General features: G+C 32.2%; 1 protein-coding gene and 1 long non-coding RNA gene across 2 annotated transcripts; one reads left to right on the top strand and one right to left on the bottom strand.

Moving 5' to 3' along the window:
* On the top strand, positions 1–894 carry LOC115704466 (pathogenesis-related protein 1). The gene has a single exon (XM_030631674.2). The coding sequence runs from the start codon at positions 79–81 to the stop codon at positions 625–627; it is 549 nt and encodes a 182-aa protein (XP_030487534.1). The 5' UTR covers positions 1–78; the 3' UTR covers positions 628–894.
* A 6,660-nt stretch (positions 895–7,554) lies between these two features.
* On the bottom strand, positions 7,555–9,168 carry LOC115723443 (uncharacterized). Its single transcript, XR_009685564.1, has 4 exons — positions 8,866–9,168; positions 8,147–8,227; positions 7,876–8,065; positions 7,555–7,729 (listed from the first exon to the last, which is right to left on the bottom strand). It is a non-coding gene; the product is annotated as an uncharacterized LOC115723443 (long non-coding RNA).
* Positions 9,169–13,997: the final 4,829 nt, after the last annotated feature.

Raw genomic sequence — 13,997 nt, 5'->3', positions numbered from 1 at the left:
ATCCACCACATAGATCCTATAAGCAATAAATATAGTATCAAAAACACATATATAGCAACAAAAAAAAAAAAGGAAAATATGGAGCTATTAGGAGGTCATAATAATAATAGAATGTCACTATTACTAGTGATACTATTATTCACATGCACGGTTACCATTCTCCAAACCACCACTCATGCCCAAGACTCTCCACAAGACTTTCTCAACGCCCACAACGCTGCGCGCGCGCAGGTGGGTGTGGGGCCGATCAGATGGGACAACACGGTGGCTGAGTATGCGCGTCGATACGCCAACCAGCGCAAGGGTGACTGCAGACTCGTTCACTCGAGTGGGCCTTACGGCGAGAACATAGCCTGGGGAAGGCCTGACCTTTCGGGTGTCAACGCCGTGAGGATGTGGGTGGCGGAGAAGGCTGACTACGACTACAACTCCAATACTTGCCGCGCTGGTAGGGTTTGCGGACACTACACTCAGGTGGTGTGGCGTAACTCGGTTCGTCTTGGGTGTGCTAAGGTTCGGTGTGATAATAATAGGGGTTCTTTTATTACTTGCAACTATGATCCACCAGGCAACTGGAATGGCCAGAGACCATATGATATGTTAGCATCGTTTGTGGACCAATACTAGTAACTTGATCGATCGATTGATCGATCATATCGATCCTTCAATTTAATATTATCAATATCATGATCAGGCCGGTCATGAGATGATGTGTTTGTCAACACTTTCATTTTGATTTTCTGCGTGTGCATGGGGAATTTCTTAGCTATTGTCTTGTATATATTGAAATGCAAGAAAGATTTCTCAAGTTGTTTGAGAATTTTTCTTTGTCGTTTCTAACCAAAAAAAAAATAATAATAAGAATTAATAAAATGACCAAACGCATGTTACGTACGTAACTAAATCTTTTTTTTTTCTTCGTTTCTAATCTGTTTAATTTTTGTATCATGTATTTTTTTTTTTTTTTAATGTTTAACTCTTGAAAGTTCATTCAGGAAATATATTGCTTTCGATATAGGAAATAAAAACAAAATGCCACTTTTGGCGATTAAATTTTTAATGTAAATATATTAGGGAGTTATAATTGATAAGAATGAAAGAAAAATGTAATTAATCTAGACAAATGTTGACATAAGTGTGTATATATATAAATATATAGAAAAGGGACAGATGTGAAAATTAGAGCAAAAAACAAATATTAATATGTTTATATATAGAAATTTAATCTTAAGTCAAAAGGTATATAAAAGAGACCCGTTCCTTAATAGGCACCATTTTTTTATTCATAAACCCATAAGTTCACTCAATCAAGAATGAAAGATTGAAGAATTGTTATATTATTCCTAAACAGTACATGACTATATAAATGAGATAATTACACAATCAACTAACTAAAGAAAATAAATTATTACCCTAATCAAAGGGATATTATCTACATAGCGTAAACATATATATAAATATATATATATTACTAAATAAAAAGAATCAACTACTAATTAATATAAATGATAGTCAACTATATATCACTGTCATCATTCATCAAGGAGAGTATATTAAATATACAAAAATGTGTGATTAGGACGATCATATTATCTTCTACAGTAGAACATCAAGACATGATCTGTGGTTTGGTTAGAAAATACGCTAGTTAGTTGATCATCAGTTGATACCATGTGTGACACGCTATGCTCCATTTTGGACTTGTTCTCGTATGAAATAGAATGCAAGTAGAAATTGAAAAATTGTAAGGGATAAAAGTTGCTATAAATATAATGATGAGAGTATCATTAATGTAAAAAGAATATTTTCATTTTTTGTTTTAATTTGTCAACTGTAAATGAGCTATTGGGAGAAATTGAGGAATACCTCTTTTCTTTTACAATTAACCAAAAATAACAGCATATTAAAATCAATTGAAATATACCTGCTTTTATTAGTAATGTACCTAAAATACCCCTCACATAAGTAAATCACCATTTAATCTCCTAAAGCTATTCAACAACCACCTCGACACATGTGATTCAACATACACCGAGAGTTGACCAATGCCATTGTTTTCCACAACGAGAGTTTACCAATACCATCGTTTTCCTGACTCCTCCACCACTGCCAGCGGTCGTCCGCCTCCGCCTCCTCCGCCACTGTCAGCGTTCGTTCGCCTCTGTCTCCTCCATCACCACCATCAACACTAGACCTCAATAGTTGCAATCTCAACAGTGAGAACTTTCAATATTTTTGGATTACTTTCAATCTTTCGTCAGGTTTCTCCCTCCAATTCTACTTTCTTATTCTTTGAACTGGCTACTTACATATATATGAGTTTAAGTGTGTTTGTGAGTATTGTTTTTAGTATTTTTTAATAGTCGCTCATGTAATTGATGGCTCTTTTAGATTCATTGTGTTTGTGAGAATTGTTTCTAGTATTTTTTAATAGTTGGTTTAAAATTTATATATAAAAGTATGTCGAAAATGAAATGCATTATAAGTGTTTGTTGAAATGCATTCTTTCTAATTTCTTCAATAGATTTAGGCTCCCCTTTTATTTTGTTTTGGTGATTATTGTTCCTCTTTTATATGCAGGAATCCTCAGAATTAGAAGGGTGTGGCAGACTTTAATAAATATAAGGGTGTGTGACTTTTTGTATTAAGGGGTATTGATTGGGAATAAAATAGTGTATACTATATATAAGAGTCTAAGAAGAATTAGAGGGGTATTTATGGATTGAGTATTTTTCTCTCTCTGGATCATGGATTTCTGCTACTGTTAGTAATATTTCCTTTCAATAATTCATTCAGGGGGTCCAAGGGACATTAGCATCTCCCCAGAGATGTACATGCTCTACAAGCTAATGCTTCAGTCGAGAAACCTTTAGAGCTTTGTTGGTGAATTCATATCCTTTTCTGGAATGTATAGTTTGATGAGAGTTTAGTTGGATCTCCTTTGAGAGCAATCACTGTTATAAAATGATGGTCTAGTGTCAACTGGCATTATTTGTATGCTCACTTTTTTAGTTTTGTTTAAAAATTGATATTTTGAACTCTGTAAATATTGTTAGTCATTATTTTTTAATCTATCTTCATTAAAGTCGGCCAGGTCTGGATTGAACAACACCAAATACAAGTGTTTGAAAACAGAGAGAATGGAGACAAAAAAAAAAAAAAAAAAAGAGGAAATGAATGTTGAGTCACACTTTGGATCGGAGTAATTTCTAGATTAAAGTTTTTCATATTTGAAGTCAATTCTTTTTTGTTGGAAAGAAATTTGAATACAACTTTTAAGTTTTTACAAATAATTTATCCTTAAAGAATAAAAGTGCATAAATTTTTGGGTTGAAGGTGTTTATATTGTTGTTGAATATAGTTTATAGTGATAAATATAAATAAAAATTATATTGTGAATTATTTGTTCAAGTGGTAGTTTAGAGGTGGTCACTCTTAAATATTTGTATTATAATTCTGATATCTCTGCAATTTTTGACGTAGTGGCTATATTATAGACCCATAGTGATACTTCCTTCCATAATTCTCTCAGCTCTACCTGGACTCATCAACCTCAACGCAGCCTACCATATTTGGAAGCTTGATAAGGTTGACTTTCTAGCTTGTATTAGTGCCTTTTTTGGGGTTGTATCCCCAGTGTAGTGGTTGCAGGGACCCATTGGCAACATTTTCTTAATAGATATGATGGCGAAATTATGAGCACAGTTTAGCTAATTGATGGACTTTTCCTGTATCATTGATTCGTCTTTGCAATTTCTAGGGTGTGCAAAAGACACAAACATTTTATACATATGATTTTAATTAAAGGTAACCATATATATAGCTAATATGATAAAGTGGAACAAATACAATTATAGGTTACACACTTATATATATATATATATATATATATAGCATTTTTTTTTTCTTGTAGTAATTAATGAGATACAGTTATTCTAGAAGCTAGCTTTTGGAGTAAATTTTTGAAAAGTAGTCATGTCAATAACTTTTAATCTAATATGTGAGCAATAGTGCAAAAGAATGGAAATTGTCAAGCCTAATTGATTTTATATTTGTAATATTGAGAAGAAGAATCAAGGATGTTGGACATAGTTTTTAATGAAAGATGAATGCAAACAACAAAGATATTTATCTTGAAATCAAACTCTTAATGGTGCATAAAGATATGAAATTTTTAGATTTGGTAGATAAGATACACTAGTTGCTCAATTTGAATCAAAATTTGATTTCAATCAATATTCTATTTGATGTGAATATGGGTATTGTAGAGGTAAAAAAGTTGTTTAATATTTACAACATGTTTGAGAAGTCCAATCTGCAAGTCAGACGGGCCCATCAGTATTGAACCCAACATTATTAGGCCCAATAAGGTAGCCAGACAAACTCACTAGGCCTTGAAATAGGCAAACGGGTGAGCTTATGGGCCATGAGCCATTTCACCCCGCAACTGGGTCTGAGTCTGGCCAATCAGCCAAACGGGTGGAACCAAGTAGATATTGAACCAGTCTGAAAGATGGTTACCACTCCCACAAAATGAGAGAAGCGACCAACTTGAACGAGTCCAATGGGTGACGTGGATGGAGAGCAACAGTACTGCGGGAACACGATAAAAGAAACCATATAGTAGACGTAGGGCATCAAAGATTTGATACTCACACTACTCACTTGCTCAAGCAGACAATTGTCCTTTCTAACTTTTCTCTTAAGCCTCACCACCATAGTTGTTCCTTTGGTCCGTCTGTCTGCTTGTCCACTCATCTGTCTGGCTACCATTTACATTTTATTTATTTTTCGTTATTGTTATTTTTTATTAAAATCGTACTGACTTGAGCGTCGGAGTCCCTTTGGCTGACATCCCACCGGTGCCTTAAAATAAGACAGTCATTTACCTTATTTAAGGCAGAAAATTTTATTAATAAGGTGTGTCATTTATCTTATTTTAAGGCAAGGTATTTACTTTAATAAGATATGTTGTTTACCTTAATGAGATATGTTGTTTACCTTATTTTAAGGTAGTGGTTTACTTTTTACTGATAAACTTATTTTCGTGTATCTTATTCGAGGTATAAGGCGTGTTGTTTACCTTATTTAAGGCAAAAAGCTTATTTGAGGCACGGTATTTATACAATAACGTGGGTCGTTTACCTTATTTAAGGCATAAAGTTTACCTAAATAAGACATGTTATTTATCTTATTTTAAGGTAGTTGTTTACCTTTTTAATGATAAATTATATTTTGTTTTACCTTATTTGAGACATAGTACTTAGCAAAATAAGACGAGTCATTTACCTTATTTAAGGCAGAAAATTTGCTTAATAAGGTGTGTCATTTATCTTATTTTAAGGCAAGGTATTTACTTTAATAAGATATGTTATTTACCTTAATGAGATATGTTGTTTACCTTATTTTAAGGTAGTGGTTTACCTTTTACTGATAAACTTGTTTTGGTGTATCTTATTCGAGTTACCATGTTTACCTAAATAAGGCGTGTTGTTTACCTTATTTAAGGCAAAAAGCTTATTTGAGGCACGGTATTTATACATTAATGTGGGTCGTTTACCTTATTTAAGGCATAAAGTTTACCTAAATTGCATGTTATTTATCTTATTTTAAGGTAGCGGTTTACCTTTTTAATGATAAACTATATTTTATTTTACCTTATATGAGACATAGTACTTAGCAAAATAAGATGAGTCATTTACCTTATTTAAGGCATAAAATTTGCTTAATATGGTGTATCATTTATCTTATTTTAAGACAAGGTATTTACTTTAATAAGATATGTTTTTTACCTTATTTTAAAGTAGGGTGTTTACCTTAATGAGATATGTTGTTTACCTTATTTTAAGGTAGTAGTTTACCTTTTACTGATAAACTTATTTTGGTGTATCTTATTCGAGGTACCGTGTTTACCTAAATAAGGCGTGTTGTTTACCTTATTTAAGGCAAAAAGCTTGCTTAATAAAACGAGTCATTTACCTTATTTTATGGTAGTGATTTTTATATTTGATGATTATTTTAGTTTACCTTATTTAAGGCACGTATCTTACATAAATAAGACATGTCGTTTATTTTATTTTACGGTAATAATTTACTTTTCTAATGATAAATTATATTTTAGTTTATCTTATTTGAGGCACGGTGTTTGTTCAATATGGTGAGTCGTTTACCTTATTTAAGGCAGCGAGTTTTTATAAATAAGACATGTTATTTATCTTATTTTAAGGTAGCGGTTTACCGTTTTAAAGATAAATTATGTGTTATTTTACCTTATTTGAGACATGGTTCTTACAAAATAAGGCGAGTCATTTACTTTATTTAAAGCAGGAAGTTTGCCTAATAAGGTGTCGTTTACCTTATTTTAAGCAAGGTGTTTACCTTAATAAGATATGTTGTTTATCTTATTTTAAGACAGTGTGTTTACCTTAATAAAAAAATGTTGTTTACCTTATTTTAAGGTAGTGGTTTACCTTTTACTGACAATTTTTTTTTATGTACCTTATTTGAGGCACCGTATTTACCTAAATAAAGCCTATTGTTTACCTTATTTAAGTTAAAAAAATTGCCTACTAAAACAAGTTGTTTACCTTATTTTAAGGTAGTGATTTTTATATTTAATGATTATTTTGGTTTACCTTATTTAAGGTACGTAAGTTACCTGAATAAGACATATCGTTTACATTATTTTACAGTAATAGTTTACCTTTTTAATAATAAATATATTTTAATTTATCTTATTTGAGGCACAATGTTCATCTAAATAAAACATGTCGTTTACCTTATTTTAAAGTAATAGTTTATCTTTTTTAATGATAAATTATATTTTATTTTATCTTATTTGAGGCACACGTTTACACAATTATTTTATGATACGGAGTTTATCTAATAAATACACAATAAAGTCATGTCATGATAAATTTTAGAATAGTGATAAATTTTATTATGTTGAGTTAATAGTTTATTTTATAATTAGCATGAACTTAACAATCAATAGTTCATTTGCACTAAATTGAGTTCTCCATGACTGTCTGACCTTTTTCAAAAATTAAATTCAAAATTTTTGAAGGGTTCCGTCAGTTGGGTGGATTTTAAATCGAGCAAGAAATAAACTATTTGTCTGATTCCAAGAACATTATTGAAGATCAAACGATATAGTTACCAGTTTTATTTCTTTCTCTATTGTATCACAATGATAAGCATATTGTTGTGGCTTTACACGTAACATACTATCAACACCAGTTGAATAACACTGTCAGTTTGCTTCATTGTTATGAAAATCAGGAAGCCTCCACTAGAATGAGCTTTCTACCAACTGAGGTTGAATGTGAAATGATGAAACAAAAATCTAGAACACAATAAAACATGAAAGCCTTTAAATATTTATAGTTCAAGAAAGATCAAAAATTTATATCAAGCAACATAACTGAGATAATTATTTCAAAATCTTCAATCAAAATGGAAATAAAATAACACAAATCAAGTGGCATGTTATGCCTTCAGTTAATTAAGTTTTTCATTTTTTTTAACATTCATTTTTAATACAAGAATTTCACAAGAGATGAAGTGTTGAAACAAAGTACAACCACAATGATGGACTCAATCACTTGGTCATAAGTAGTTGCTTGGTATGGAATTGTTGATAGATTTTCCACTAATAACATTCCATGGCATGTTGTAGAGAAGGTATAAGCCCTTCATCCAATAATTCTGAGTCAAATATCTCACTTGCCTACACAGAAATTCAATTTAAACAATTATAATGAAAAAAATAAAGATATCCCAATTCACATAACTCAACCAATTATGAGCAAAATATATACAAATTAACATAATTGTATACTCAGAAGTACATCTGCTTGTGAAGATATATCTTACCAATTTTAAGTTCATCAAAACGTTTGTTGAATATATTTATCTTCTTTTCCATACCATTAAGCCTCAACTCTTCTCATTATCTTTACCATTGGAAGGTAAGACTCACAAGTTGTTACCTTCTCCTTTTGCATTGAGGCCCCCAAAATCCATTGCCCTGGCAACCATCAATGAGAACAAACCAATTCCAGCACTACACAATACCATAATCAAAATCAAATAGTAAAAATATTCAAATCACAAAAAGAAAAAAAATTAAGTGGCAAGTAATTACCCAACATCAAGGTAATGGCAATGTGCTGTTATAATCTTGTTAATGACCCCAATGTAAGCTTGATTTCTAATATTAAAGCAACTACAAAAAAGTTCTTTCCCAATCAATGATTTCCACTTTTAGCATCAAATGAAAACTAGATTCATTGATTATAAAATATTATTTCAGTCATACTTCATAACACTTCATAACATTGATGACATGATGAAATACTTACTTGATAACATTGATGACATGATGAAATACTTTCTATGAACACATACATTTATTAAAGTACAAATGAGATACATTAAGACATTTGATAAAACACATAGTTTCTCTAGGTAAACAAGAAGCATTGAGACACTTGATAATTGTATATTTAAAGAAAAAAATATTTAAGGTTTTCAATTGAACAACACAAAAGATACATAAAGAGAAATATTTTAAGCACACAAAATAGAGAATGATGAAATTGCCAACGAGTTAGTTGTGAACCTCGTGTATCATAGTTGTAAAAAAGTAAACAAGAAAGAACAAAAAATGAGAAACAACAAAAAGTAAAAGGACATATAATTTTGAGAGTATCACAATACCAATATGATTTTTGAGCATGACTTTTAATTGACTTTAACATGAATGAGTTCATGGCACTTAGTATAGGCATATCAATTTCCTACAGTCGTAACTATTATATGAAAAAAAATATAAATAAAATTCAAGCATTAAGAGAAACATACATGTGTGTTTATCTTTGCCATATTCAATCACCATGCTTATCCATTACCACATTCTCCAAATATGGCAGAGTCCTTGGGCACCTTATCAACCATACATGGTGGATTGGATTGAGTCGCCGTTCGACTAAGGGACGAGTGTGGGAAGAGTTGTTGTTAATCTAAGATGTGCGCCCACACCCACAGAAGACGGTAGGCTGGTTCGAAATCGTCGATCGCCCACAAGAGGAACGAAGGTGGCGGAGGTGGCCGAAATCATCGATCGTCCTCCCACAGAGAGTTGTTATCTGGAGGAGTCATTTAATTTTTTTCATTACCCTAAGGGTATAGTGGGAACATGAGATATGAAAGTGGTTATATATTAAAGAATTAGAAAAAAAGGGTAAAAATTAAAATTGGTAAAATAAAAGAGGTATAGAGTGCAATTTTCCCCTTTTGTGCCTAATGACTTTTTGAGCCTTCTTTTCTTATTTGAAAAATCACTCACTCAGCATTGATTGAGTTTGATGGAGCTGAGCATTTACAATCACGTTAATTATAAATTTTGAGTTGGTATCAGAACCAATCAGCCTCACAATACCGAGCATCACCTCAAGACTAACATGTTGAGGGATTTAACCCTACTATATAGCCAACATGTGTTAGGCCTGAACCTATAGTACTATTGCTGGAACAAGCACTAATAATGCGTAACTCCAACAACCAATCTCTCATCACTTCAACACCTTAAAACCACATCATGAACGACAAGGAAGAGATTGAAATCATTACCCCCAACATCTAAGAGACAGAAACCCTAACATGGGAGGAGGAAATAAAGGTGGTTGAGGAAGAGGCTTGTTTAGTGGTAGAAGAAATGGCTCAAAGCCAACCTATCATGTATGTGGAAAATATGGCCAATCTGTAGCTCTTTGCTACAACACATTTGATGAAAATTACATAGAGACAGGTCCAAATGGTGGCGCTCAAAACAAAAAAAAAAAAAAAAAAAAAAAAAAAAAATAATCCATTTGCCTATGTTGCAAGCCCAAAGATATTAGAGAGTGATGACTGGTTTGCTGATAGTGGGCCTAGCAACCACATTACTTCTGACTCTTCTTCAATGACACAAAAGCAAGAATATGGTGGTAAGAAAAATGTTACAGTTGGTAATGGTACTCAAATATCTATTTCTCATCTTGGGAATGGAATATTGCAAATTAATACTGGTCAAAATCTTGTGTTAAAAGAAATGCTATTAGTACCTAAAAATTTTAAGAATTCACTAAGTGTCTCAAAACTTACACATGATAACAATGTTCTCATTGAGCTTCATTCTGATTGTTGTGTTGTGAAGCAAAATGTGACAAGGAAGGTTCTTTTTCAAGGGATGCTTGGGGATGGCCGCAGCCAACCCTAAGCACCAAGTTCCAAGTTAGATCCTCAAGTTTCCAGGAGAATGGAGTCAAATAAAAACACTATGTTTTCTGGTGATGTCAAGTCTAAGTCCACTGTAAATCAGTCAAAAACTTATCTGTCCTTTGTGACTAAGTGTGATGCTTATCACCATCCATCACCAAGTCTTGAGCCAAGTTTTAAATTCATGTCAAGTTAAAGTTTCAAAGAATATGCTTGTCAGTTTAGTAAATTTCACTCTCTACCATTTAAAAATTCCACCAATAAAGCCAATAATGTCCTTGATTTAATAAATTGTGATTTGTGGGGAGCTTCACTCATCATCTTCAACATTTATTGTAGATTTTACATACATTTTATTGATGATTGCACAAAATTCACATAGACATAGGCACATGGTTGCTCAAGCTCACATGCCTTTAAAGTATTGGTGGGAAGCTTTTGAAACCTCTTTCTACCTTATTAATAGACTTCCCACAACTGTATTAAACAACAAATAACATTTTGAAGCCTTGTAGTCAAAGAAACCAAGTTATGCCTTTTAAAAAGTTTTTGGTGTTGCTTGTTTTCCTTGTCTAAGGCCTTAGCAAGCTCATAAGTTCCAATTTCATCTCTAAAATGTGTTAATTTAGGCTACAATGAATCTCATAATTGATATAGGTGCCTAACACCAACTCGGAAAATTTATGTTTCAAGAAATGTTGTGTTTAGTGAACTTAAATTTCCTTTCACATCTAGTTTTCTAAACAATTACCAACCAGAAAAACTAGTCATTATTCAATGTTCCTCCTGGAATAATTTTCTATCTATCTCTCTTCCAATTAGTCATGTTTCTCCCTCAAATGCTCCGTCCTCGCGCACTCAAGAAGAATAACCTTCCTCACCAACACATTCTTAAGTAAATTCTTATGACCCTGCTGTTCCTATGCACTCACTTGTTGCTTCAACTAATGTTTCAGCTCCAGGAAGTGAGAGGGGAAATACCCCTTGTTCATTTATAAGGTCCTTTGCTATAAGTCATGATGCTCAACCTTGTTTCATTTAAGACGATCATGACCAGGATGATGATGTAATTCATCCTCCTATTTTCGAACATCCTCAAGTCACTAGCCACCCTATAAAAACTCGAGCAAAGGCAGGTATTTTCAAACCAAAAGTGTTCATGGTAAGCTAAGTGGACATCAATCTTTTTTGAGCCAACAAGTGTCGTGGAGGCACTTGCACATCCCAGATGGAATAATGCAATGAACACCAAAGTTTATGCTTTCTGAAATTTCGTATTTTAATATTCACAGTTTATTATTTAATTAAATGCAAAATAATAAAACTAGTATTGAAACATTTTTCTATAGCTACAGAAGACAACTATGTAACTCCAGAATAAACCAGAAAAATAAACAGTGCAGAAAAGTAAACACACACAATATTTTTGTACATGGTTTCAACAATCCTTTCAGATTGTTACTAGTCCACAAGGCCACGCCCAGAGATAAGATTCATTAGATAGATCTCAAAAATACAAAGTAATTGACTTATGTATAAATAGACTCCCTCGTATTGTATGCCGCAAGCTTGATGTATTCCACCTTCTAATTGAATCTTGCCGAAACTTCAAGTGCTCAAAATCCCTTTGATCTCCTTGAAGGGTGCTTGCGTTCTCCCGAGGTAAGACTTGAAAAGCAATATCCCGAAAGCTTTGTAAAACCTACTCCTGAAGGTAGCATTATTGTTCTTCTTCATTGTAGACTTGAATATAGACTTAAGACAATACAAAATACATATAAAGAGAGTAAGAGACGAAAAATCTCTTCTCTAGAAAACAAAGACACTCTTTTCTAAAGATATATGAATACAATTCAAAGTGTATGAAAGATATACATGACCAAGTTACTATAAGGTGTATTTATAACCAATACACCTTATTGACATCTCACACACTATCTGAACAAGACCACAACTCACTAGACAATTCCCTAAAATAGATCTTCAATCAAACATAATAAGAAACTCACCCAAGGTTAAATTTAACACAGCTGGATAGATGGAAAAGGGATGTGTCACCAAACTTACCCTTTATACCTTATTTTCCATAAATAGAAAAGCTAGACAATTTTCCTTCCAAATATAAAAGTCAAATATGAAAAATCTGGAAACCAATTTAAATACCTAAGTCGAATTTAAATAATAAATTTTAAAATATTTTTGTCACATGAAAGATGCCAAAAATGGAAGTTACAATCTCCCCCTTTGGCACTTCGATTGACAAAATATTTTATAAGAAGAAAACATATATCAAGTGTTAGAGTCAAAAACAATAGAGTATAGAAAATACTCCCCCTGCATGAAAGCACACTAACAAATAAACAAATAACATTTTAAACGGAAAAGTTCACATACCACAAACAAAACAAACAACACCCCCTGAGTAGTTGACAATAAGACACATAAACACTTATTTTCCTTTTTTCTATCAAAGAAGCCAAGGACGAAAGGAAAATAACTTCTCCCCCATTAGAAGATCATTCACAATCGAGAAACACAAGAAGAATGAGAAAGTGAGATAGTGAAGAATGTGGGTGAGGATATTATCAAAGGAAGAGAGATGTGGGTAGTTAGATATAAATAACAAATAGAAATCAATACCCACATAATTAAAATAAAAAGAAAATGAAAACTTTACTTTCTTTCCTTGAGCATCACATGTGCCTCAAATAGGAAACACACAAAATCTTCCCAATTTTTGGTTAAAACTTTCCAAAAAGGAAAATTAACAATAATAAAAGGAAACAAAATAAATAAAATACAATAAAAATATGTTTCTAAAAAAAATAAAAAAAAAATAAATGAAAAAAAAATTGCTCAAAAACCAAAAACCACGAAAATATGCCCCCTTTTTTCTTGAATTTTTTTTAGTATAAGCCTTTTTTTTATAGAAAAACGAAAAGGAAAACACACAAAAATACATAAAGCACCAATCAACACTTTAGAGCAAAAATAGTGTCTAAGAAATAGTGAAACATAACAAAGAAAATACCAAGAATTTTTAAGAAAGCTCAACTGACAATGACGGCCACACATTGTTTTTTTAAAATGAAAAACAGAAAAAAGAAATAATAAATAACCTTGATATATTGCCAATAAAAAGTACATTATTACCGCTTATCTTTGTCCCTGATGAAAAAATCAAACTCATAAGAATAGTCAGAAATTATTTTACCAAGCTAATGAACTAGTAAAATGAGGTCATACCAGTGACGTAGGAAAAATATTTACTCAGTCACCAAGGTCTAACCACCCCGATATGTGCAATCTTCATCTGCTCGTTCTCACTGCTACTCAGTCTTAGCTTTACCCTTTGTTGTTACTAAAATTTCACAACACCAAGAAGTGTAATTTAGTTGGTAAAAGATAGAATTATTTGAAAGATGATAAATGCGAGTATTCAACCTAAAACGGCGAGCACTCAAATAGGAATGCGAGAACAGACGACAAAGCTGGAAAAAATACAGAAGACAATGAAATATAGTGGTTCAGTCAGATTTTGTTCTGCTTAGTCCACTGTAGCAAGGGATTCGTAGGTGCATTTTCATGGTGGATCACCCCTTTATATACAAAGCAGGTGCCCAATCGGTTACATGAGGATCACATTTATTGTTAATCCATTATTTACACATTAAATTGTCATGATTAAACTCAGACAACGTTAACATTAATAAATATATGACAGTTACTGAACTTAT

Source organism: Cannabis sativa, unplaced genomic scaffold (genome assembly GCF_029168945.1).
Source record: "Cannabis sativa cultivar Pink pepper isolate KNU-18-1 unplaced genomic scaffold, ASM2916894v1 Contig3, whole genome shotgun sequence".
Taxonomy (NCBI): domain Eukaryota; kingdom Viridiplantae; phylum Streptophyta; class Magnoliopsida; order Rosales; family Cannabaceae; genus Cannabis; species Cannabis sativa.
The sequence above is the reverse complement of the archived record's forward strand: the minus strand, read 5'-3'. Positions and strand labels throughout refer to the sequence as shown.